Source organism: Thermobia domestica, chromosome 5 (genome assembly GCF_964235325.1).
Source record: "Thermobia domestica chromosome 5, izTheDome1.hap1.1, whole genome shotgun sequence".
NCBI classification, from domain to species: Eukaryota; Metazoa; Arthropoda; class Insecta; order Zygentoma; family Lepismatidae; genus Thermobia; species Thermobia domestica.
Window position 1 is genome coordinate 203,361,932 of NC_137458.1, and position 23,190 is coordinate 203,385,121.

General features: G+C 35.2%; 1 protein-coding gene across 1 annotated transcript in view; it reads left to right on the forward strand.

The window, feature by feature from the left end:
- Positions 1 to 21,754, forward strand: part of LOC145684759 (uncharacterized) — a 48,662-nt gene extending 26,908 nt beyond the window's left edge. Inside the window, exons 2-3 of the mRNA XM_081757132.1 lie at positions 12,064 to 13,062; positions 21,111 to 21,754. Of these exons, the coding sequence (XP_081613258.1) occupies positions 12,064 to 13,062; positions 21,111 to 21,401 (1,290 nt within the window). The 3' untranslated portion in view covers positions 21,402 to 21,754. The remainder of the gene's footprint in view (positions 1 to 12,063; positions 13,063 to 21,110) is intronic.
- The last annotated feature ends 1,436 nt before the right edge of the window (positions 21,755 to 23,190 follow it).

The window sequence follows — 23,190 nt, forward strand, 5'->3', positions numbered from 1 at the left end:
AAGAAAGTTAATTCTCTAATATTATTGTTGAAAATGAATATTCAAAATATCAAGGTAAAGACGCTATATGACTTAATTCTAATCACTATACTAGTATTACTATACTAGTATCATTGGAATAAATAAGAATAAAATATAATCATGTAGTAACAATATTAACACGAAGTCAATTTACTATACTGATTATAGAACCGCTGTTGAATGATTTGAATGACACAGCTGGTTATATACTTGTTGACAAATGCATTTTTCCTGTGATTTTCAAGAGCTTTAATCAGTGGCGGATTACTAAATAGGCCCACTAGGCACGTGCCTAGGGGCGGCAACTCTTGGGGGCGGCAAATCTTTTCTCCAGAATATAGAAAAATCTTACGTACATAGTAACAATTTAGACCTTTGAAACCAATGTTTCAAATCAATGGTTTGCAACACTTTCGCTTCATAGGAAAGAAACCTTGGCGTATCGTATATATTATCATATGTGTTATCGAGAAATGTTTTGTCTGCTCTACCTCCTTCAGATTCGGATTGAGGCGTCAATCACTTTGTTTTTTTAATACGTGCTGGACTTTTATCGCTTACAATGACAATAATGCAAGCCACCCACCCAACCTTGCTGGTTTGTTTTTGTAAATAAACCGTCGTCTCTCACCATCCTTGCGAAACCCATGGCCAAGGAACAAAGAAGACTGATTGTTTGAAACTGGCATAGTCGTCGCATTGCCTGTATAATGTCAGTCTTAAAAAAAAAGGAAAAGAAAAGAAAGAAAGAAAAAGAAAAAAGAAATAAAACACAGTTGGTCATTTTTGAGATTGCTGTTGAGTCAGTGCATCTTTCGCATGTGCCGCAAAAGTGGTTGTTTTTGAACGGTGTTATTAATCTCGGAGCTACTGTTATAAGCAGACGAGTAGTTGTGCTTTGCAATAAACAATTAAGCAGATATCTAATTCGATGCAACTAGTTTTTGTCTTACTGTATTTTCTAGTGCATTCAGTTGGTTGCTAGTGCGTTTGCGATTTGTTTTTTTTTTTTTTTTTTTTTTTTAATCCAGCAGCATGAAGCGAACAAAATTAAGTGGGGCGGCTTATCGTAAACTTGCAAACGAAAAGCGTGAAAGAGAAGCAACCTTACAGAAAAAGCTTGGTACAGTGGATTCATTTTTTAGGCGAAAGGAACAAGTGATTTCCGAAAGCAGTTCAGTAACTGAAGTGGAAGCGGTTACATCGGGTGAACTCTGTGAAACGAAAAATGTTGACAATATTGTGGGTTTAGTGGAGGAAGAAAGTGCAGTTAAAGTAGTGTCTCCTCAGTTCATAGGAGTTAGTGATTGTGACAATGAGAGTGCAAATTTCGTTAGTGACGATCCTGCCGAGTGGTGTCTGAGTGAGTCTACAATTGACATTCTTCTAAGACGTGGAATTAATCAGAATACTGAAAACAACTTTTCTAAATCGCAAAGATTCTTAGCAGGTAAGACTAGATTTTTAAATAAGAGTGCTTTCTTTCGTAAACTTGTAAATGGCGAATCGATTTTGCGGAATTATTTGGTATATTCTTGTAGCACTGGCGCCGTTTATTGTGCATCATGTAGGTTGTTCAAAGGCAAGACAAAGATCGCAACTCACGGCATTTCAGACTGGAAAAACATTTCAAATATTCTAGCATCACATGAAAATTCTGAAGAACACAAAAACTGTGAGTTGCACTCTTAACAAGGCAGAAATCTGTTGGGACCTTGGAGAACCATTTTCAATCACATATTCAGACAGAACATACGTACTGGGTCAATGTCTTAAGAAGAGTTTTTTCTGTCGTAAAGAAGTTATCAAGTCGCGGGCTCCCCTTACGTGGTCACGAAGAAAAATTCAATTCTCTGCACAACGGGCAATACATGATGTCTTTAGAGCTTATTGCCGAGTTTGATCCATTTCTTGCGGAACACATTGAACGGTATGGAAATCCGGGGAAAGGTCATACAAGCTACTTGTCTTCTACAATTTGTGATGAAGTTATTGAACTACTTGCTGATAGAGTGAGAAAGGAAATTATTAATGACATAAAACAAAGCAAATATTTCTCCATAATAGTTGATTCAACTCCAGATATTTCGCATACTGATCAGTTAGCTTTTGTGTTAAGATATGTGAATGAAGAGGGTAAACCTGTTGAAAGGTTTCTTTCGTTTCTGTCAAATCCAGGACACAAGTCTGAAAATCTAGCCGAAGCTGTAATAGATATTTTGACCAGACATTCTATTGACCTTTCTAATTACAGAGGTCAATCGTACGACAATGCCAGCAATATGTCGGGGGCATATACAGGTTTACAGGCTCGAATTAAAGAAATAAATTCTAAAGCGTATATGTGCCCTGCGCAGCTCATTCTTTGAATTTGGTCGGAAGTAGTGCAGCAAGCAGTTGTAGGGAAGCATGTGCTTTTTTCACTATGCTTCAAAATATTTACAATTTTTTTTCCAGTTCAACAAAACGCTGGAACTTACTTGCTTCTTTCATGTATCCAGGAACGAAAACACTAAAATCTTTATCACAGACACGTTGGTCAGCACGAGAAGAGGCTTGTACATGTATATATGAAAACTGGGATAGTCTAATTCAGACCCTTACTCATGTAAGTGATGATCCTTTTGAGAAACCTCTAGTTCGAAATGAGGCCTTATCCCTCTTGAATCAACTAAACAGGCTGGAAACAGCTTTCATGATCACATTTTGGAATGATATACTGCAGAGATTCCAGAGTGTCACCGTGAAATTACAAAGTGTCAACATAGATTTAACAATAGTACATGATTTGTTTGAATCACTTGTGAACTTTATAACTTCTCTTCGTGACATGTTCGACTCTTATGAGCAAAAATCCATGGAAAAAACTGATATGGATTACGAGAGTAGTTATAAAAGATTTAGAAAACGTAACATTCAAGCCGATGAACTAAGAGACGGTGAGGTTGTTCTAACAGGAAGAGAAAAATTTAAAGTTGAAGTGTTTCTTCCTATTCTTGATAAATTGCACGTTGAATTAATTAGAAGGAAGGAAAGCTATAAAATAATGTCTGACAACTTCATGGTTTTTAGTAAATTTCTGCAAAGTTCTTCTTGTGTCATTTCTGAGCGCGCAGCCAACCTTCAGGCTGCATATGAAACCGATCTAGAATCAACATTTCCAAATGAATGCGTGCATTTTGCGGGACTTCTGAAAACCAGAGGAATCTGTGACTCACCAGCAGAAATGTTAGCGTTTATACGGAAAGAAAAGTTGCAATCTGTGTTTCCAAATGTAGAGATTGCGTTAAGAATATTTTTGTGTACTGCTGTAACAAACTGTTCAGCTGAACGTTCGTTTTCGGCTCTAAAAAGACTGAAGACTTATCTCCGTTCAACTATGTGTAATAAAAGACTGAACGAGTTATCTATTCTCCACATTGAAGCAGACATCTTGGCTGATGGACACATCAACTTTGAAGAACTTATACATGAGTTTGCAGCAACCAAAGTGAGGCGGAAGCAGCTTCATTTATGACTGGTGAGTGGTGAATTTAATTTCTCAATACATTACATAATTTTAGGTATAGTATACATAAAATGAATTGTCTGTACTAGGCCTATTGCTTTTATTATTGATTTTTATCCTTCGCTGTTTATTTCAATATATTAACTAATTTTATAATAGACTTAAAATACTGCAAATACTATTTTTCTTTTGAGAAGGGCGCACACTAAGTTTGTGCCTAGGGCGCCGACAAAGCTTAATCCGCCACTGGCTTTAATCCATATAAATTGTCATTTTCAATGCATGCTGATTATAAAAAAAAGAAATTATATTTAAAAAAGGAAACGTTGTATGAATTATTGGAAAGGTTTTTAAAAATATAAGATGGCGTGTGCAATTCACCATATTTCCTCGCTGTTGATATGCTCTAAACATATGTAGAATAAGGAAATGTTTATTCGAAGTGAATGTGCCGCGACTGGAAAAATGCGCCTGCTTCCCGGTCAATTGCATTTAATAATCCAGCACAACCAACAGGAAGCCAACTAACGTTTATGCAAGGTGTTTTTAAAACAAGAAAAGAAAAGAAACGATATAGGCAATGCATTGAGGCATCAACTACAACAGGATGACGTCACTCGAAGGATGAACTGGTGACTATAACACGGAACAAACCGGTTTCATTAAGTGAGCTTACTTGTTGAAGAGAGCGTGCCGGAGTTATGAAAAGACTTGTATTGTGTGTCAATGACAACAATAAGTCGATGATAGATCTTATAAATGTATCAGTAAGGAAACTGGAGAAAGTTTGATTGAATACTGTTGTTTAACAGGTTGTAAAGTATTCAAAAGTCCGCAAGTGATTATCAATCGTTGTCAAAGCAGCTCCACTTGATATTGACACCTTATTAAAAGAAGATCAGAATTAGAACACGGAAACCTGGCATTGTCACTGAACACAGGACTGTACAGTAGGTGGAGCAGGTGGGCAGTTGCTCCAGGCTTCGTGTCGGAGGAAGAGAGAGTTATGCACCATAGAAAGGAACAAGTTTACTATTTCTAATCAATTTTTAGTATCCAAATGCGCAGGATGATGAACCATAATTTTGTAACAGGGTTATAACACCCGTCATGAATTTGTCGGAACAGATCTGATTTCGGAGAAAATGTCCCGCGTCCCGATGGCTCTGTCGAACGTCAAAACGTCCTATTTTCATGTTTATTGATGAAGTTGGTGATTATTATTATTAGTAGTATTAGTATTAGTATTAATATTAGTATTAGTAGTAGTGTTGAAATTTAGTTCCCACATTATTACATCCTATAGTCTTGTTCAAAACAAAGAGGAACTTCAGAGTAGTAGCAAGCAGACAGGCATTAATTAGGTACGTAACAAATAGGTCTATACATAGCTACATACTGTTTAAATTAGCCATATTGGAATAACCAAATAGACGTATCTCAAAAATTGTTATTTTGAGTTAAAACCGGTACCTTCTATGATTTTACTAGATCTACCGATCTCTCTGTCTTCTCGCCAACTCGAAATCTCAGGAATTAAGTCTCCGTCGCCTATGATTCTCAGATTCTTACAGCGATAGGTAGATCTCATAAAAGTAAACCGTGAACAAAGTACCACTGTTAACATTACATTACAAAATTTTGAGATACGCCTATTATTATTCAAACGACGATATACCGGTACGCGAGAGGGGCCTATATTATTTAAATTTTCTGACTTTCTTTCTTTTATCAATACAAACACCTATACTATATTACTGCGGATAAAGAACCCCTTGCACATTTCTATCCCCATCCCTTCCCTCCATTAGCTACATGAACTGACCCTACATTTTGCTTTGGAAAGGTGGCGACCCTATTTTGTAAGATATTTTTACGACTGTGTTCTAGTCATAGTAGGAAATCACTTTTACTCATATGAAAAAATCAAAGTTGGTGCAGAAAATATATTCATGGTGTATCAGGCCTGTAGCCAGGGAGGATCTAGAGGGGGCACTGCCCCCCTAAATTACTTTTTGCCTCCTCTAAAACATTACGCTGAAGAGAATTTTCAAACTGACTCAAAACCAGTGAAATTCTTGCTTTATTTATCAAATTAAATTCAACTTTACGAATTCTACTCATTTCTGTGTAAAATTATATGTATGCTGCTAGAAGCACCAAGCATCTTCCATTGCCTTTACCCATTTCAAGAATTTGAAACCGTACTCTATTACTGCAACCATAACAAGCATTCAAGGATACCAGGTGCACTTCCAAATAACAGTATCATAGTCCACAGCGTTAGTTGTGAATATTAATAAACTACAATGTCTCGCTTATTTTGGAAGGTAGAAAATTGAATGCAAACATTGAATAAAACATATACTTCTACTTTGTATTGATATAATCTAAAATTGCTGTAATATAATTTTGTTCTAATGTTTAAAAAATAAATACTTTAATTTTAATTATTAATGTGGAACAAAGTATCTCGCAAAGAGCTTGTAAGTTATTAAACACACAAACATGAAACAAAAATTTAGTTTCGATAATTCAAATATAAAACATAGTGTCTGTAAATGATAAATAAATATACAATTTTATGATGTTCTTTGATGTCTTTGTCATTGCCCTCTCAGTCTTCATTTCTGCCCCCCTAATAAGTCAGGTTGGCTACGGGTTTGTGATGGATACAGATGGCCTTGCAATTTACTTTCATGATGGGTTCAGCAAATCGACGAAACAGCCCTGAATAGATAAAATAATCACGAAAATTACAACAGAGAATGGAACTTTTCCTTTTAATTCTGCAGAAATAAAGCGACAAGATGTCTTGAAATTACCAAATTGAGATGAAGTTAAAGGTACGTTAATTGCCAACAGACCGTAGTGGGTTGGGTTTCCAATACCTTTATTTCTTTTTACGAAGTGTCAACATTCACAATAACAGAGTTAAATTCCAGATATTAGTGCTCATGTATAGACACTAATATCTGAAATATCTCATGTTTAGAAGCAAATACACATGTTTTTGTGCGCGTGGTTCCGAGTTTGACTCCCAGTGGGAACATTTGCCTTAGATGTATATTCAAGTAGCTACATTTTTACGAATGTATTCTACTCATAGACTTGGGACCCCACTTTGAAACAATAAATTATTCCTATTACAATAAAACGAATCTCAGTTTCATGCAGAATCGATGCATATAGCCTTTACATTTTACTTCAAGACCAAGTATTATGAATCGTAATAAATTAATGAATGGAAAAAGGGACGTCATTTGAGCAGGGCAGGGGCAATTACTCTCTCCCCCGCTCAGTTTGAAAAACATGCATTTTAATAAATTGTATACTGAAAAAAAAAAATATGTAACTCTTATCTCGGTGGACAATTTCCCCTTCCCCCTGGAAAAATCTGAAAGCACGCTACTGATGGAAAGTGAAATCTTCATATCGTTCTTAGTGATTTCAATACACACTATAGTAGAGATGGAAATATTGCGTTTATTCTTTGGATCTCTTTATGCGTGCAGACTCTTTCATCTCGCAGTCTTCACTAATATATTGCTCTGCCTAAAATTAAAAAGAAAAATATTTTATTGATAAAATTATCTGAGAAGAATACCAGAAAATATCTTAAAATACCTTTTAAGATAGAATGTGTCAAACAACTCTCTTTACTGTACATTTTAAGTGCCTATATTTTACGCAGCAGAAGTGCTTAATTTAATTATACATTGTATATTATTTTTTGTATCTTGTATTACTATCAAATCACTGGAGCGAAAACTAAAAGGTCTGTTTTGCAAACGACATTATCATATGACGTATCAGTAATGTTCCTTCCAGACATGTTTTTTCTTTTTTTCGGGGGGAGTACTGTCCCCGGATCTCTGGGGAACGAGAATCACCCAGAGGAGACCAAAATAATACGTCTGCAATAATAATAAATAGAATAGTACCATGTGAAAATAATATGTGCTCCTCTGAATATTAAGTGTGCCACCCGGAACACTTTTCCTAAAAGAAACACTGCATACGAGTAAGTTGTGCATAGAATCATCTTTTAATCGTAATGTAGACATATTACGTACACACGTGTGCCTATAATACAGTAAACTTCATATCATTATAAGACATTGATGCAGCATCACGTGTTCAGGGCAGGCCTGTCCTCTTAGCTACGGTTTTACCTGTGGCTTATAACAGCGAGGTTTGTGTGAAAAACATGGAGTAATGTTATTTCTTCCCCTTCCTCGAAGTGCAATTGGAGTTAGTAACAATTAATGCAAAAATAATGATTGTAATACATTCAATTAATAGCTATTTTTATCTCAGTTCATTGAGTGGACATGCTTTTGGTCACACTGAGAAAAATCCGTTCTCCGGACAGCGGTATATTGTACAAATATACGAAATCCTCTTGCTTACTACAGAAATCAGTATGGAACATACGTTATCCGTATGCTACATAGGCACTGCCCTTATCCTTTAAGTCATTTGTAACCATTTGGATACATAGTTTTCGTAGGCTTTTATTACTTTAACCAATCATTTAATTGAAGTTCTTGCACAAACGTCAGCAGAAAGTGTGTCCAAATGGACACAGTGTGCAAGAACGTAAATTAAACGTTTCGCTAAAGTAATAAAAGGGTTAGATATTACACCATGCCGTTGCAGCATGTCTGATATCTAACAGTCTTCCTTATATTACATACATACTGTATATGTATGTTACCTTCGTCAGCTATATGTTATATACGTCCATTTGTATATGAGATCCTGACCGCCTATATTTACAAATGTAACATACCATTTTACGTAGGCTACATGCATTTTTTTCTCAGTGCAGGAAAATGGAATACTTGATGTCCCTCCATTTTGGCTAACTGCTTGATTTCAGACCCGAGGGAAATGGAAGGCTTATGACTACATGAAATGTAGCGAAAATTTGTACAGCAAGAGGGCCGCGTACCCGGATGTCTATTTTTAGTTACAAGCTTGTAAATCAGCCTACTCACGTGTAGGTCCATTGTGGTTCTGCCGTGGTCCGTACTCAGTGTAATAAATAGCTATTCCTATGATAATTAGTATGTATTTATATGTTATATTTTTTAAGTTGCTATGCTCTTTGAAGTCGTACTTTTAAACAAGAATATTAGTAAAAATTATTGAAAATATAGAAAACTGACGGTGATATTCTGAGTGTCGCGAGTATAAGTCGTTTTATCTATGAATGCAAGAACTGAGTGATTATGGGTATATTACTCAAATCTCACTAGGGAAGTACATGAAGTGGTACGCGGGGACATGCAGGTGTTATATATCGTTGGAAAGATCACGCTGAGTATACTTCACATGTGAAATATCTCGCTTGAATGGGGCCTGTAGGGGGCGTGGTGACCATTTAAAGATCAGAAGAAGGCTCGCTCCGAAACACCAAAAAACATAAATAAAATGAGAAGCTATGACGTAATTGTTTTGGGACGTGGTGTGTATATATAGGTTTGAAAGGTAGCTGAATACGAATCTGACACCAAATGTTTACAAATCAAAAGGGTGGATCCAACATGGCGGACACAAATTACAAAGGAACATGCTATGAATCTGAAATCAGGTGTATGGAGATATTCGACGTCGCTGTGTATGAATCAGATGTTAAAAGTGTAAAATTCAAAATGGCGGATCCAAGATGGCGGACAAAATGTAAAATACTGCTATGGAACTGAAAGCGGGTAGATAGAGGTTTTCGTAGTTGCTGAATACGAATTCAATGTTAAACGTACAAAATGCAATATGGCGGATCGAATGTGGCGGACGCAAAATGCAAAAAAGATATGTACAGAACGGGCATATGTTAGTCTTACACATGTAGTAGAAAAATACCTATAGTGCATAAGGGGGCAAGTAGATGATGTTTTACGATAAACAGGGAACTTGTTTTGCTATACAATCATGCCAACATTGAGGCACAGAATGCAGGGCAGATTTTGTAGTGCACATGAAAGCTTTATGATATGAACAGATTGCAATCATAGGCAATAATTGTTTTACTACCAACTTCCTCTCCGCCGCCGGAGAGATACGCAGAGATCGACATGTGTTATATATCGTTGAAAAGCTGCATCGACTACTCTTCACATCTGTAATATCTCGCTTGAATGTCGTCTGTAGGGTATGTTGCAATTATTTTCATATACCATCTGAAGATTCGAACAATGACAGTGAAAAGTAAGCGTTTAACCCTTTCACAGAGGAAGTCGACTTTTGTCGACAGAACCAAATTTCCTTAACATGCGAATGTCGACTATAGTCGACGTGTTAAAATTTGTTTGTCCGTATCTTGGCTTTGTCGAGAGTAGTCGTCAAAGTTGTACCGTTCAATTTTTTGTGTGTGTGTGTGTTCTATTGTTTTCGATAAACAATAGAAATCACACAGAAAATCTTTGGCGACTACAATCGACAAAACCAAGATACAGACAAATTTTAACACGTCGACTATAATCGACATTCGCAGGTTAGGGAATTTTTTTTTCCGTCGCCTTCCACAGTGAAAGGGTTAAAATATCGTTATGTTTCCATAACTATCTTTCCGGTTTCACATTATGTCGTGTACACTTGTGAGCAATATGTATGATAAATACCCACTTTCCGTAATAGGGATGGTACTGATACCGAGAGTAATTTCAATCTTGTGTGCTTTTCCAAAGCGCGAGGAGATCAAGACGGAGCCCAGGCTCGTCTCGATACTCATATGTCCATTCTGTACTTTTGCACCTTTTTTCCACCATACTAGATGCGTCATATTGCATTTTGCACTCTTAACATTGAATTCGTATCCGGCGACCACGAAAACCTCTACCTACCTGCTTTCAGTTCCAGCAGTGTTTTACGTTTTGTCCGCCATATTGAATTTTACACTTTTAGCATCCGATTCATACACAGCGACGTCGAATATCTCCATATACCTGATTTCAGATTCATAGCATGTTCCTTTGTAATTTGTGTCCGCCATGTTGGATCCACCATTTTGATTTGTAAACATTTGGTGTCAGATTCGTATTCAGCTACCTTTCAAACCTATATATACATCACGTCTCAAAACAATTACGTCATAGCTTCTTATTTTGTCCACGTTTTCTGGTGTTTCGGAGCGAGCCTTCTTCTGATCTTTAAATGGTTACCACGCCCCCTACAGGCCCCATTCAAGCGAGATATTTCACATGTGAAGTATACTCGGTGTGACCTTTCCAACGATATATAACACCTGCAGATCCCCGCGTACCACTTCATGTACTTCCCTAGTCAGATATTTACCCAGACAGGCTTTGGGTAATTGCACATACGTTTCATACATTTCTAGTTGTCACTGAAAGTGAATTTGTGCAACTTTGAGAAAAGGAAAAATAGGAATTTTAATAAAGGGTTAGTACAGTATAAGTACTCCATGACAAGGATGAAAGTTGAATGATTATCTAAACAGTGTAATTTCATCACTTTCGAAATTTATGATCCAAAATAAATAGAATATGGAAAACCATGCTAACTGAAAGTCTAATAAAAACGATATATTAATTTACTACATTTTAAAGTGAACTGATGAGAAACAGAAAAAAAAAATAGTTATCTGAATGTGTGGGTGTTCTATTTTAAGAGAAATAGATAGAAGAGTGGAAAAGACTCAGGTATAGAAGAATCAGGTATAAGGTTGCTGTTTTTTTCCTCTGTGGTTTAACTATGTATGAAAAATTGAAAGCATAGGGAGTTAGTGAAGAGATAGACTGAGTGATATGATTGGGAACATATGTATACAAGAACAGCAATTATAGCTACTCACTCAATTATATACTTGGACAATGTTTCTGTAACATAAGGCTCTCTGATAACAACACAGGTAAATATGAATATGTCTAACACATTTGAGATAACATGAATGTGCAGGATATGTGAACATAAATTAATAAATTCGTTGTTTATATCTCAACTGAAGATAGTTTATGTTATTGAGATTCTTTGCTGCACGTCGTAAGATACAAAGAAGCTAATCCTAATATTTACTTTGCAAAGTACTATTTGAAAATTGTTGTTAAATATTATGAGAATTGTTTATTATAAACATTTTATCAACTTCAAATTTTACTACTTCTGCCATATATTGAGTGCACATTACCCCGAATGTTTCCTCTGATTCTGTGATGTGGCGACTTAAATTTCATGTATACATCAGTTTATTTACTTTAAATTTCACGTGTATGTAATATTTAAATAAGTTTATTCTAAATTGTATTTATCAGAAATAAATGTATTTGTCTACTATACGTTAGCTTTGTTGTATTCTAAATTTAATTTGCGTTAATGCTTGAAAACTTTTATTTCTTTCATTCTATTTTTTTAGGTAACTATATTATTTTTTAAATGTTTACTTCTTTAATTCTAAACTACGTATTTGTAAACGTAACAATATTTGAGTGTACTTTATTATTTTCCTTTACTTATCACTATTTCTTGCCTTAAAATTGATATCACTCCATATTTTCTTTTCTCTCTTGCAGGTATCAATATTGCTAGTTCTTCTAGCGATCAGTGAATCTAAAGCTCATTTGCATCATGGTCCAGGTTTAGGATATGCGGCAGCAGCCCCTTTTCTTTCTTCTTACGCCGCCAGTCCTGCTGTCTCCTACGCAGCAGCACCCGCCGTAGCAACTTACGCTGCTGCTCCTGCTGTAAAATATGCAGCTGCTGCACCTGTGGTATCTACCTACGCAGCTGCTCCAGCAGTTAAATATGCAGCCGCTGCTCCTGTAGTGTCCACCTATGCAGCAGCTCCAGCGGTTAAATATGCAGCCGCTGCCCCTGTAGTATCCACATATGCCGCAGCTCCAGCTGTCAAATATGCAGCTACAGCTCCTGTACTTTCAGCGTACGCTGCTGCACCAGCGATATCAACATATGCAGCAGCGCCAGCAGTTAAATATGCAGCTGCTGCTCCTGTAGTGTCCACCTATGCAGCTGCTCCAGCTGTCAAATACGCAGCTGCTGCCCCTGTAGTGTCCACCTATGCAGCTGCACCAGCTGTCAAATATGCAGCTGCAGCTCCTGTAGTTTCAACTTACGCTGCAGCACCGGCTGTCAACTATGCAACAGCTGCTCCAATTGTTTCCAGTTACGCTGCTGCTCCAGCTGTCAAATATGCAGCAGCCGCTCCTGTAGTTTCTTCTTATGCTGCTGCCCCAGCCGTAAAGTATGCAGCAGCTGCTCCTGTTGTTTCAACTTACGCAGCAGCACCAGCTGTGAAATATGCAGCTGCAGCTCCAGTTTTGTCAACGTACGCTGCTGCACCAGCAGTAAAATACGCAGCAGCTGCTCCCGTTCTTTCTACTTATGCTGCTACCCCAGCTGTGAAATACGCAGCAGCTGCTCCGTTGGCCAGGTATGCTGCTGCAGCTCCTGCAATCGCCACTTATGCTGCTGCCGCTCCTGTTTTGAAGGCCCCTGTTGCTGCTGTTGCTAAAGCTCCTGTTGCCGCTGTTACAAAGCAAATTGATTACTTTGTAAGTATATTAGCTTTTTATCTTACACTTTTACCGGTCAAGAACTTTCGTACCATCACCATCTTCTATATCACAAGCAGTCAACTTTCCCAAATTGAAAAGTTGAAATTCATTTAATCCAAATTGCTTTCTTTTGATGTAAAAATTGAAGTTTCAATATTGCATGTCTACTATAATTTTCCTTTATCCTACCTCTTTGGTTTCCACTATCACATCCAAAAAGTCAAATTTCTCAAAGAATATCATACCAAGTTTCTTTTTGATTTAATACTCATCAATTACACATTTTCAACATTTTCTCTTCTTCTTATCATCATATCAAAATAGTTTCCTCCGCTCTTCTTGACATCTAATTTCGAAGTCTAGTTTTCATAGCAGTTTACATACGTTTGTTTATAGTTCCTACAGAGCAAGTTACGTATTTTTCTTCTTCTTTCTTGACTTTGGTCAGAAATGAAATAAGAGGACTATTCCTCTTTAGTTATTCTTTCACCATTCTTGTCCTTGTGTATATCTATATCTGGCTTTCATACATTTTTATTTTATTATATTATTATTATTATTATTATTATTATTATTATTATTATTATTATTATTATTATTATTATTATTATTATTATTATTATTATTATTATTATTATTATTTAAGAACATAATTCCAGATATATAGCTGTACGCCAGTTTACACTGGAATATCTAACAAATCTAAAAGATAACATAATGCAATAATAATAACACCTAAGTAATAACAAAAAGATTGACAATAGCTGACTAAAGTTTATCCGTTGATATGAGTCGTTGTGCAGAATTATACGGAGCTTTAGAATTAAGTAAGTCTACGAATATCTGTGACATTTCGTTGTATAATTTAGGAAGCCTGTAGAACAGGGAACGTTGAACTATTGATGGAAAAGATATATGTTACATGTTTATCTGAATGGAATTCGGAAATAATTCTGAGAGTAGCGTTTCGGTCTTGAATTGAACATGTGTGACTTTATACAAATATTTGAGGTCATTGATTTTATCACAAGTGTTAGATAGTTGAATATTTAGTGTTTGTAGCAGTTCGTGTTTTGTCATCGCACGTGTGCGAGGTACTCAATTTTTTACCATTTTTTCCCGAGCTTGGAAAAAAATGGAAAAATTGAAATTTTCGAATATTTTACTACATTATGCTTTTAAAATGAAAAGTATTATATATTTAGTAGTCTACAGTAAGATCATTGAGTAGTTATGTTTCTTGTATTAGAATAGGGATGTGGCAACAAATATATTTGCACCATTCTTTTAAAGTTAGCACCGTGATAGAATAGAGTTATGGCTACTAAAGATACTCAAATATAATCCTAGTTAGATTAATTACTATAGACGCATTTAAATTAGCTTAAGTAATCTTACAAAGTTACCGTTATATGGCAGGGAAGTGTTAAAATAACAGAGCCAGAATGATTTTAGTTAATACCAGTATCTTAAAATCAAATATATATTTTATGGAGATACGTATCTTCCATTGTGCTGTGTAAAATTTCCGGAAATTTTGAACCATTAGGAAAAATATTGGCAAAATCCGGAAAATATTTAAAAACTATTTCTTGGTCCGATGCTAATCTTATTTGCTGTAATGTGTCTGCAGCATATATACAACTTATTAAGCTAGCAGAAAAGATACTTGAAGCAACAGCTTTTAATTTTACTTTTTAGTTTTCTGATTTCTCATAAAAAACCCTCTTTATTATTTGTATTTTATATTTTTCGAACAATTCAAAAAGAGAGATGGTTTATTTACATATATATACACACCGCACAAGTGCATAAATTTGAGCAGCGACAAATATATTAAAGAATTTAACATGTGAAACTTCCGTTCGTTATTATTGAAGACTAGCAGAACACCCGTTCTTCGTACGAGGAGAATACGTTTTATTTTGGGTATAAAGGGCACCAAAACTGTCACCAATGAACTTAGGGACTCCAAAAACTATGAATTTGACACTAGTGTCAGTCATTTTCAATTACTTTTACATGTCACACTTCCCATTTAGGAGTACTAATGGAGGCTGAATTTGGATTTAAACAGCATCGGAAGTGTCACTGTTCATCTCAGCCACCCCGAAAACTATGGATTCGACTCTAATATCCGCAATTTTCGATCATTTTTATATGTCTACCCCCAGGGGCCACGTGCACCCCTTTTCCTTGTAAATATACGATATCTAAAATAAGAAGCTAGCAGTGAAAATAGCAATATTTCCCCAAACTTTCTGCTGTTTGGGGTTTAAAAGAAAGAGGAGTTTTGCAAAAGCAATAGTTGAAGTCGATTTTCTAAAGGTTGAAGGAAAAGGATTCACCCAGCAAAGTAATATAATATTTGTCAAGTAGGAAAGAAAACAGAAGCCAGGAAGAAAGAAGAACATATTTTCCTGCATATCACTTGCGTCCCTCTAAAATCACCCCCCCTCCCCCGCTCTGTGTATCAGGGTTATCAAATGTAAAGAATATCGTCACTTTGATGAAGAGTTTCATTGGTGGTAGTTATGGTATTTATGGTGCACCTCCTTCAGAAAATTCTAGATCCGACCTTTTCCACCCCTTCTCCCTCAAGTTGCGGCGCTGAATTTGGATGTAAACAGCATCGGAACTATTGATGTTCATCTCAGGACCCCAAAAACCATGCATTTGGCACTACTGGTCATTTTCAATCATTTTTTTTATATATCACCCCTTCCCCCTCCCTAAAGTTTCGGCGTTGAATTTGGGTTTAGGAAATGTCACTGTTCATCTCAGCAACCTCGAAAAACTATGGGTTCGACACTAAGATTGGTAATATATCCGCACTTCCTTCCCCCAAGTTGCACCTTCAAAGCAAAATGGTAAAATCTATCCCAGGCCCCAACCTCATCTATGTTGAAAATTTTTATCGAGATCAGTCTGATGGTTCAAAAGTTGTTAAGTTACAAATACAGCGTGTTTCAAAAGTCCGGGAACAATTTTAATATTTTATTGTAGGCAAACTAGTAACAATGGAAAGTAACGAATTGCATAATTGTAAAGGGTAAACTGTAAAGTTTGTTTTGAACAATGCTTATTTCACAGACACTCTATGTGGGAACCACGTGTGATCCTACAAATGTCTACGCGATAATCCAACTCTTGCCACACACGACCCAACATGTCTTCCGAGACTGTTGCTGTTGCTTGCTCAATTTTCCTTTTCAATTCCCAAACATCACCTGTCAAAGAAGGGACGTAAACAAGGTCCTTCACGTACCCCCCCCCCAAAAAAAAAACCAGGGGTGATATCTGGAGACCTCCCATCCTCTTTGTCCTGCAATGCACAACAAAACTGGAATCGCTCCTCCTTGTCTTTTGAATATAACTTTTGAACTAACTGTAGTCTGTATGGTTTCATGTTTAATTTTTTACGCAAAACACGCCACACAGACGTTGTTGACGTTTGCAACTCAAGTGAAGCACTGCGTAACGATTTTCTCGGGCTCCTTGTGAAAGCTTCTCTCACTCGTTCAACGTCATTTGCACTCACGCTTGGCCTACCACTTCTCTTCTTGGCACACAGACACCCTGTTTCAACGAACTTCTCATGCCAATTGTAGATTGCCTTTCTTGTTGGTGCTGCTTTACCGTACTTCAACCTAAATTTTCGTTGGAGATCTGGTGCACTCTTTGTTTTGTCAAATTGTAGGAAGCAGAAAGCCTTCTCACCTCCAGAAAGCGGCATCTAGATTTTGGTACCACCTTGTGGCGATACATGGAACTACACGTTACACCTCCAATGAAAAAAAAAAAAAAATTAGAACTTCAATGTTTCAAATTATTTACTTCGTTAGTTTACAAAGCTACTAGTTTCGCTACAATATATGTTTTAAACTGTTCCCAGACTTTTGAAACAAACTGTATATTCACTTTCATTTCTATATATACATAATTTGTTGCACTAGGAAACACGTATTTGGTTACATACAAAATTTTGTACATAAAATTTATATTAAAGTCTGTATTTGAATATTAGACCCCTAAATAATAGTAATTATATATCTTAATGCATGAGTATTATTGAAATTTGCCAACTGCTCTTTCTTTTAAGAAGTAATTTGGTTAAAATTAACAAAATTTCACCAGATCAAAGCACATTAATTCAGTTTCATTCAAGAGCCCTATTTGTTGCAACAGAAACGCTCCATAATGGTAGATGTGTATGCAACTGTAAAAGTTCTGTAATTAATGTACAACAAGGAGTAAACGACTAAAAGGCACATAAAGGAAATCAGTACCGATTATTAATTTCCAAGAATAATTACAACAGTTTCATTTTCGAATGCTTCTTTTTTTAAATATTCACAATATTGAAAGTTCTCAACTTACATTTTTCAAGCGTTCGAAAAAAACACCGGTTCATTTACTAGTAAAACTAACCTAATAAAAATATTTTTGTTATTTTTCCAATTTTTCCGGAAAGAAACCGGAAAAAACGGTTTTTTACCAGCAGGTTCAAAATTTCCGGAAATTTTACACTAGTCACGACACCCGTTCCCTTCACCTTTCATTTCGAGGTGAAAAGCAAAAATATAAAAGACGAAAGTAGATTGCTTTAATAACAACAGTTTTCAGCGTCTTATTTTTTCATGTACGTGGCTGTTAATTTGCAGGAGAAATTAAACTTCGTATCAAGACTTGTTAATGTTTTCTAGATTTTCTAGATTAAATGAATTTATATTATAAAACAGTATTACTATTTTGAAAATCTTGAAAAATTACGAAAACCAATAAGGAATGTTAATTCTATTGCACTAGCACATATGCATGATTTTTTTTTTCTTCGAGGAATGCAAAGCTTTTCCAGGGGTAGCAATTCAATATGAGAATAAATTATTAAAATTTGTAAAATCACCCATAAAGTAAGACTAAATTTACAGAGAAGTCAGGGATTCGGAGGAGTCCGGGCCCCCAGGACCTCCATTCCCTGCATACGTCCTTGATTTGTGACAATAGAATATCATACAAATATATATATATATATATATATATATATATATATATATATATATATATATATATATATATATATATTGAGAGAATTTTGTATTAAATTAACATAATCGTAGTCAATTCTAGTACGAACAGTACGGAAATTACTCTTTGGTACACTTATAGTACACAGTTTACCTGCAATTTTATAATTAAGGTCACTAGACTTTTCACTTTGAATGAAATAATTGAATACTCGAGATTAAGAAGTGAATTAAGAACTTGCCTTCTCAACTTGTCGATGAGAGACTTATCTCCATACTTGTTATTACATAAGATCCATACATAACCCATCAGCTAATGAAGCTACAGTGTTCTCATATAATCGAGAGAGCACTGTAGTAAAGGCCTTTTGTCTGGTGTAAATAGTCCCTATTCGATCTTAGTATTTCCTTGAGGTAGACAATATAGTTTTTAGAGTTTTGTTGGAGATCTTCCATTTGTTTCCATTTTTTAAAATTTCATTTTAATAATTTTACACTCCCATATACCGCAGTCTCTTTTAGCGTTCAGGACATAACCGTGGATTGTTGAATTAGACCAGTGTTTTGCAACCCTTTCCTTATGGCGAAACTCTATACACACGTTTTACACGATACGCAAGAATTCAATGGTATTAATTATAGAACATAGATTCTAATGTAACAAAGATAGTTAATTTTTTTAAAAAATATATTAATTTCTATAGGGGATTTCCCAAATATAACACAATAAACACCTTTTTCAAACTTTACGTTTACACATTCATAATAATATTTAGGAGTCCAATCTCTTGTCTTATTGCTCAATCGAGAAGTTAGAATAAGAACCAATGGATGACAACCATATGCAAGATTAAGAACAAGAATGTTATAATATGATATATTGTTGAATAGTTGCCTACCAACATTTTTGCAAAAATAAGAGAATTGTAACAAAATTAAACTAATTAATACAAGAATAGCACAATTTTTGACTGCAGAAAGTGACTTTTTGATCTTAATCGTACTGCAAGGTTTAAAGTTGTACTTGGACAACAAATGGTAATAATTTCATTATTTTAAGATCGTTTTATTTTGTATGTTATTTTTTCAACTTCGTTTCATTTATTTTGTTTAGAGAGTCAAAGTAGGTTTTCATTATGTATTTTGCTTCTATTAAAAGAAAAAAATACAAGGTGGTCAAGAATGTACTCTGACAGGTACAGGTTATCGTTTGTTTCTCGCAGTAAGTGAAAAATTTGCAGTAGTTAAGATAAACTCTGCTCGTATTTGATATGTGGGCATCACTTATAAGCTACTAGCAGCGTTCACCCCGCTTCGCTGCGGTCACCCCGGAACGCAATAAACTTTGTTACTTAGATAATTTTTACTTTTTCGCTTTCAAATTGCAGTAAATGTTAAAATTATAGCGCCTGTCATTTATGTTAACCCGCCGAGTCACATGGTCATGCGGGTTGCATATAAATACGTTTATTTTTACCTATGATGAACTAATAACAAAGGATTTGTACGTATGGACACTTGAATGGTCAATTATCTCAAGACACTGGTAATTAAAAATTAAAGTGATATGATAAAAACCATCTAGGGTCCAAATCATAATAACCCCCCAAAAATGAAAGAAATTGGTTCAGCCGTATTAGCGTGATGAGTTCACAAAGGATTTGTGCGTTCTCTTTTATATATATAGATATGGGAATTTTCACGATGATATCGCTTTAGAATAGGTAAGATTATTCAAATATTAAAAATGGTTATTATATATATGCTTTCCATATTGGATCTACATTTTTTAGCACGCACTTGTCATAGAACTCGGTATGTTATATTAGATAAAAAGAATAAATTACGTCATATATGCTTTTGAATAATTCAGTCCCCTAAACGATACAGATTTGGGATTGAAACCAAAATATAGACAATGTGGTTCTCTTTAATCTGAGCTTTATTCCGTTCAAATACTATGTCGAGAATTTTCGAATATATAGAGAAAAACAAATTATATAATATATAAATTCCTAACAATTTTGTGCATGTAGAGAGCATTAGAATAATGTACCCATGCGTCAAAACTTCGTCAAGCCCACTCCCGCTATGTTTCCTGGCTCAACTTATGAAGAATGTCCCATAAGATAAAACTAAAAATTGAGATGTCTTGCGTGCTGTTTCTTGGAAATTAAACAAACGAGAGGCATTAGAAAAACTATTTCTGCTTACAAGAAATGTAACTTCCAGCACTTTTATTTCTGGCAGAATTGGAAAGAAATTAAGGTAAAAGGACACAGAAAAGAGTATTAAGTTCTCTACCTATTGTTAGATGTTGAGACTAATGAGTTTTTTTTTTTCTTTCTTTCTTGAATTCGGGCCTGAAAATGTTTCTTCCAAGTTCCATGATCTAAAGCTTCTCTCAATATTTTCTTCTATTTTTCTCAAATCACTGATAAGTATTGTTCTTCTTCCTACTCCTCGCTTTCCTTCTATGGTGGTATGAATAAAGGCAATTTCTTCGCAAAATGTACACCCTCAATGTGAATATAAAAAGCTTAAAAAAAACAGAGAATACAAGTGGTGTTTGTGAGCTTGGAACGAAATTGCGTATGTTGAAAGCATATCCAAATATTGCAGTCTTATTTTATACCGTAATATTATAAAATGTGTTAGAATTTCAATCTCATTGTCAGAAAGGACAACCAAGGTAGACCTAAGCGTTTTGAAAAGCACCCTTGCTTCTCTAACCAGGACACTACGGAGTAGCAAGTACGTTGTAAATTCACGAAGATAATAGAATAATATTGAATTAAACATAATTTATAAACATCTTTTACAATTTTAACATGGTGATCTAAAGTTTTTAAAATATTTCAACGAAACTTCCATACTTTTTTTTTTTTTTTTTTTTTTTTTTTTTTGTAACTTATGTACGTGCTGCTAGTATATTAATAAGTTTCTTCAAGGTAGTTTACGAAATATTTCTGAAGACAATTTAATGGATTATCTCATTTGAATTGCATTTCTTTGTAGGCTTACCCCAGATACGCTTTTAACTATGGTGTAAAGGATCTATCAACGGGTGATGTTAAGGACCAATGGGAGACCAGAGATGGTGATGTAGTCAAAGGACGGTATAGCCTCGTTGAGCCGGACGGCAATGTAAGAACTGTTGATTACGCAGCCGATCCACACAATGGCTTCAATGCTGTTGTTGGCCGAAGCGGACCTTCAGCACATCCTGCAGTTGTAAGAAAAGTAGTAGCTGCACCAGTTGTCGCTAAGCCTGCTGTAGCAATTGCTCCCACTGCATACCATGGATAAACAATATTTTATCATTCACATAAATTATTGTAAATATAATGATTTTCCATATTGCCTTGGTACTATTCGTTGGTTAAAACACGCGTAACAGGATCACTACAGAACCGTTTCATCTCAGGATTCTTTGGATTGATTAGGTCCCCGTCGTTCACTCTGGTCTTTACGAATGTTGTTGAGCCTAATCAATCTACGAGGGGAGAAAAGAAACGAAGTTCAACTTGGTAGCTTTAAAGAATGATCAAATTTATGTATTTTTAATGAAACCAAACTTTTCATACCATTTTTATATACTTTCAGACAACATACAGTACTTGTGTGTTATTTTTGTACAATAATATTAATAAATAAGTTTTACATAATGCAGATTTAAATTATTTCCAAATGTTATTACCAATGGGGTCACTTTGATTTTCATCTAAAATATTTTAATCGCTGAAGGTAGGCGTTCGACGGTTGAAAGAACGATTGAACACTTAACTTCATTTAGTTGAAACTCTCCGATATTTTTCCAAGTACACAAATACAAGCTACAAACCGTGGAGTACGCACGAAAGAAATAAGAAGCAAACTTTGTCATAGAAATGTTAGGAGTTCGAGAGAGGAAATACATTGAAATTAACAAGTTTCTTTTTTTAAATATACAGTATAAAAATATATAATTTATATTACACTTTCAAGTATGATCGTGGTCAGTCAAGGGAATATTGATGGCCAGAAGCATGGAGTAACCTCAAAACCAGAGAGTGTATTTTTAAGGAACATGTCAGGTGAATTTAAGGTTGATGTGCGTCATGAACCAGGGAGATGGGCACGCCTGTTACAGTCAAATTGATTCCTTTTTTTTTTTTTTTTTACCTTTTGGAGAAACTTTGGTTTCGAAGAGTGAGAATAAGTCGCCACACAAAGATACTGAAGATACGCAAAAAAAAAAAAAAAAAAAAAAAAACACCATTTTAAGTACTGATATATTCAAACAATTACTTGATGATACGTAAACAGCGCTTTATCTTTAATCTTCCAAGCATTATATGTATACTAGATACCTGCATATATTACATATCATAATCCCATCCCTTCTGAAAAAGAACCATCCCATTTTCAAAATTATATCAAAGTGACCTATTATGATAATGCTCACTTCACTTTCATGTGGATATCCGTACATCAGTGATGATTTCAGATTTCCCCTAGAATAGACTTTTAGTCCACTGAAAGTAGTACAAGATCGGAAAATGCCTGGGAGGATTTTATAGCTCCGAGGGCAATTTCTCTTTCTGGTCACTGTCTGGAAACGTTACTGTCATATACATGAATCGTCTTTCGTTGCATTAATTCGCATTTTGTACCCTATAGTATACCGTAATATATCTATCTAACATTAAGATTGTATGTGCCATTCAGAGATATTACCCGTCGAAGTTTGTGCCTGAGACTACTTTTACTTCTACTATGAAGTCAGCCTAATCAGTTAGCAAAGCTGCAATCTTATTAATACAACATTGACACATACTGTAAACGTGATTTTAAGTTGAAAAAAAAGTGTTCTAGACTATTCTAAGATCTAATTGTAAATCTCTTTTCTTTCGGAAGCACTGTCTCACACGACTATTTCCATATTATAAAACTTCAATTAAAAACTTGTATTTATCTATTTCTGTAAAATAGTGTCTCCATATCGAAAAATGGAGTTGATGATATAAAAATTCTAATGATTATTATCATTGAACATTATTATTATTCATGTCCTCCAGCACAATTAATTAATAATCATACTCCTCATTAAAAGAAA